At 56.1% G+C, this 3,815-nt stretch overlaps 1 protein-coding gene across 1 annotated transcript in view; it reads left to right on the top strand.

The window, feature by feature from the left end:
* Window positions 1–3,222: 3,222 nt before the first annotated feature.
* SPRG_22346 (hypothetical protein) overlaps window positions 3,223–3,815 on the top strand; it is a gene marked incomplete at both ends in the record, with an annotated part of 1,535 nt that continues 942 nt past the window's right edge. The window contains one exon of the mRNA XM_012354172.1: window positions 3,223–3,810. Within this exon, the coding sequence (XP_012209562.1) occupies window positions 3,223–3,810 (588 nt within the window). The remainder of the gene's footprint in view (window positions 3,811–3,815) is intronic.

Below are 3,815 nucleotides of genomic sequence, written 5' to 3'. Positions count from 1 at the left end.
GGGCAAAACGAGTTGTGAACCATCGCGACGACGGGTGCTACGCATGTTGAAGTTGGCGCCGGTACGGGCGCTTCAAGATGGCAATGTGGGCGTGCGGCCAATCACATGCCACGGTGGCACAGAGCCAGGGGGGCGACGTCGGCCAGGGTGTCGCAGGCGGGCCCGGAGAATCACTTGGGTACCAGCATTGTTTCCTCGACATTGCTCGCGCCGCCTGTCGAGTCGAGTGGCGGCGACGAGCTGCCTGTCCACTACGAGCAGCACAGGTCTCATTAGTCGTGCTTCTTTCCTAGGCTTGGCAGGTACTAGTAGCAGTGGAATGCATGCGGGGAGATTGTGGTCGTACGGTCCTTGCGTGATCGTCTACAGGAGATGTGAGTTGGGCTGTGCTGCGACACGAGGTAGAGTGGTGGTGGGAAGGTTCTAGGGCCCAACTCGTCGATTGTACTTGCTAGCATGCAAAAGCGGGCCCGAGTCACTTCGACCTACACCTTTGAGCGTGCCATGTGACGGTCCAAAACGGGGATTGGTCGAGGGGCCATTACATCGCACTGCCATCCATTTCGAGGTCCAAGGGCGTCTGGTTGAAGGACCAAGACCCTAGATCGCGAACGCACTTGGGGTTTGTATGCCAATAGCACGTGGCACGCGAGGCGATTACGGAAAACGAGTTGTGTACAGTGTAGAGAGAGTCGTATGTGTCGCACCCAAAGTAGCATTTGAACTTCAATGGATAGAAATGGATTTCGTAGAGACTGCGCCAATAGATACTCGACGAATTCAGTCCAATTCGATATGAAAATCCACGGTTGTGGAGACTGGTGGGTGCTACAATGCAGAGGATGTGGCTGCCCGAGGTTGGACCCACAAGTCTATCCTTGTAATCGAAAAGACACAAATGCAAGAGCGACGGGCCCGTCGACTAGACAGTCGTCGGCGCCTGTCGCTGACATCCCAGCACTGTCATTGAACCATTGAGCTGCCGTGTCTTTATAGGCGTCGACCAAGCCGACGCTGCATCACCAATCGGCTTGGTTCATGATACACAGCCATATGCGCGTGCCACGAGTAACTCGGTTTCACTATATGACGTTTCACACCCTTGGTCGTGATCGGTCAATGGATGATCCTTCTGGTGCAACGCCAACAGCTGTCGCGGCAAGTTGCCGTCTTGCGGCATGGGCGCAGGGAAGCGTCGACGTCGACGAGGACGATTTAGCCACGGCTTCGAGTCCCCACTTTTCGCGCTCATCGTTCTTGAATGCCTGTCGATTCGCGCATCGGCGGTGACGGATGAGCCGACGACTGTAGGGCAGTGGTGGCCGTACTACTTTTTGAAATAGATTCTGAAAAAGAATCTAGCGTGCGAACCCAAAGCCCACCGGCCTCCACCATATCTCGTCGTGGTGCACAATCAGTCTCGAAGTGACGTCGAAGGACGATGCGCATTACTGGCACCTGCGCGTCGAAGTCCACGGCGACCGCTCGAACCCCAAGGTTCTCAGGCACGCATGTAGAGTACTAGTACCTATTTGAAGTTGGTTCTGTGCGCGATGTATGACCTAGCAGATCCTACTCGCAGTGTATTAGTATCGAGCTACTACTGCTACGTTGAAGTCGCGCTCTCGGCGGTACGGCGCTGCTCGGGCACGGAGAAGGAGCTGCAACTCGCTTGCGTGTTAAAAGTCATGTTCTCTTGGACGAGCGGTCACGGCAGTACTTCGACCCGCAGTCAGTCGCTCGATGACTATGTTAGTGATACCGTTCCAGCCATTCAGGTTCGCCGCGTTGGGGCAGCTAAACGGTCGAAGGCTACGGGCAAAGATCAAAGTTGGTGGTCGGTCTCTGATCCTCATGATGGAACCGCTCCGTACCCAAGAACATTTTAAATCTCCATCGCATAAATCGTAGTTGCGCTACTATAGTACCTCGGTTGCCTCATGATTGGCACCTCCACTGCCCATTGCTCCATGGTAAGTGAGCCCTTCTCGGACCGATCGAGAAATACCAACAAGCACAGCGATGGTTCATACCGGCACCACCAATTAGAGGACAGATGAGGAAGGGGCGATAGGGCTCGAACGTGACGCTTCCTTCGCAAAAAGCTGGCAAAGGTGCTCAAACTTAAACTTTGCCATCAAACACAAAAAATTACACGATCAAAGTAAAGATTTTCGGCATGATTCGTCACGTAGAGTGTCCACACAGAAGGTGTAGGGTCGCTCGCGTTGACTCGACCCTGCAGAGTAGGCGAGAGTGCCGAAATTGAACGCCAAAGCTGACGCAATGGCCGTGACGCACGTGGTAAGCGTCTTTTTCACCGTTACGTGAAGTGCAGTTGCGGCATGTCAACGTAAGCGACGGCGAAGATTCCATTGCAAATACAATGTACTAGCTGCAATAGGTGCACTACTACACTGAGCTCCCCAGTCGTCGTTGGTTTCGTCGCTCCTTGCGGATCTGGATGGCACGAGGGAGGTGAACGCGTCTCCAAGAATGCCAAGTCGTGTAAAAAATATCAAAAACACACCTTTCAACGAAAGCGGTGGCGGGTTTTGTCGAATTTCGTGATCTAATTGGATTCGTGGTCGGCATAGCGCGTTGTAATGGCAACATGTGTTTTTGGCGTTTCGAAAAGACAAAGAGTGGGACGTTGAACCTTGCCTTTCCTGAACTTGCCGCTTGGACGCGTCTGCGTCAACACGAGACAGTGACGACGACCCGGTCATGACGACACGCCCCGCAGCGCCTTGTTGACCATACATGTCGTGTAGTCATCACTCACGCAAGAGCGATGACCTCGCCAAAACACGAACGGCCTGCCTGGGTGGGTGCTATTTCTGGGCTCGGCTAGCGCTCGCCGCTCCCCACGATCCCCATCGACTGCAAAAGAGGGCTTCTTCAAGCATCTGCCACGAAGCGAGTATGATGCAAGAAGTGCAGGTTACACAATTACCGATAAATCGCGCGCATCGGCTGTGCGTGATCCGAACACGGTCGGTGGTGGTGCATGCTTCGCCCCGCCCTTCGCATTTTTCTGTGCCGCCAGGTGGGCTACGGTACCCTCCAAACCTTTTCCAAACAGACGGTCCCGCGCTCGCCCGGATTGGCCGGCGGACCTTGAAGCGCCCGTACCGGCGCCAACTTCAACATGCGTAGCACCCGTCGTCTCGATGGTTCACAACTCGTTTTGCCCTCGACCGCCGAGTACCACACACAAGAATGCGCGCGGAGACCTACTCGAGCAGCGGCGAGAACGCCCAGCCAGCCACGACCAACTACCTCCCGGTCACGAGCTTTGACACGAAGAAGCCGGTCTCCAAGCGCCCGTGGTACCGCGTCCGCGACCCGCTGCTGCGCGAGTGCATCGCCGAGGTCCTCGGCACGTTTGTCATGATGGCCTTTATCAACGGCGTCGTCGCCCAGGTCGTCCTCGGCGAGGGCAAGAACGGCGACTACACCCACATCTCGATCGGGTGCGGCCTCGCCGTCACCTTTGGCATCCACGCGGCCGGCGGCGTCTCGGGCGCGCACCTCAACCCGAGCGTCTCGTTCGCGCTCTGCGTCTATGGCATCATGCCGTGGCGCAAGTGGCCGTTCTACATGCTGTCGCAGATGCTTGGCGCGTTCCTCGGCGCACTCTTTGTCTTTATCATCTACCTCCCGGCCATCAACGTGTACGACGGCGACCGCGTCTGGAACAAGACGGGCGGCATCTTTGCGACGTACCCGCAGTCGTACGAGAACCACGGCAGCGCGTTCGTGTGCGAGATGCTCGGCACATTCATGCTCCTCCTCACCATCATGAGCGTCGA

This window comes from Saprolegnia parasitica (genome assembly GCF_000151545.1).
Source record: "Saprolegnia parasitica CBS 223.65 unplaced genomic scaffold supercont2.148, whole genome shotgun sequence".
Classification (NCBI taxonomy): domain Eukaryota; phylum Oomycota; class Saprolegniomycetes; order Saprolegniales; family Saprolegniaceae; genus Saprolegnia; species Saprolegnia parasitica.
The sequence above is the reverse complement of the archived record's forward strand: the minus strand, read 5'-3'. Positions and strand labels throughout refer to the sequence as shown.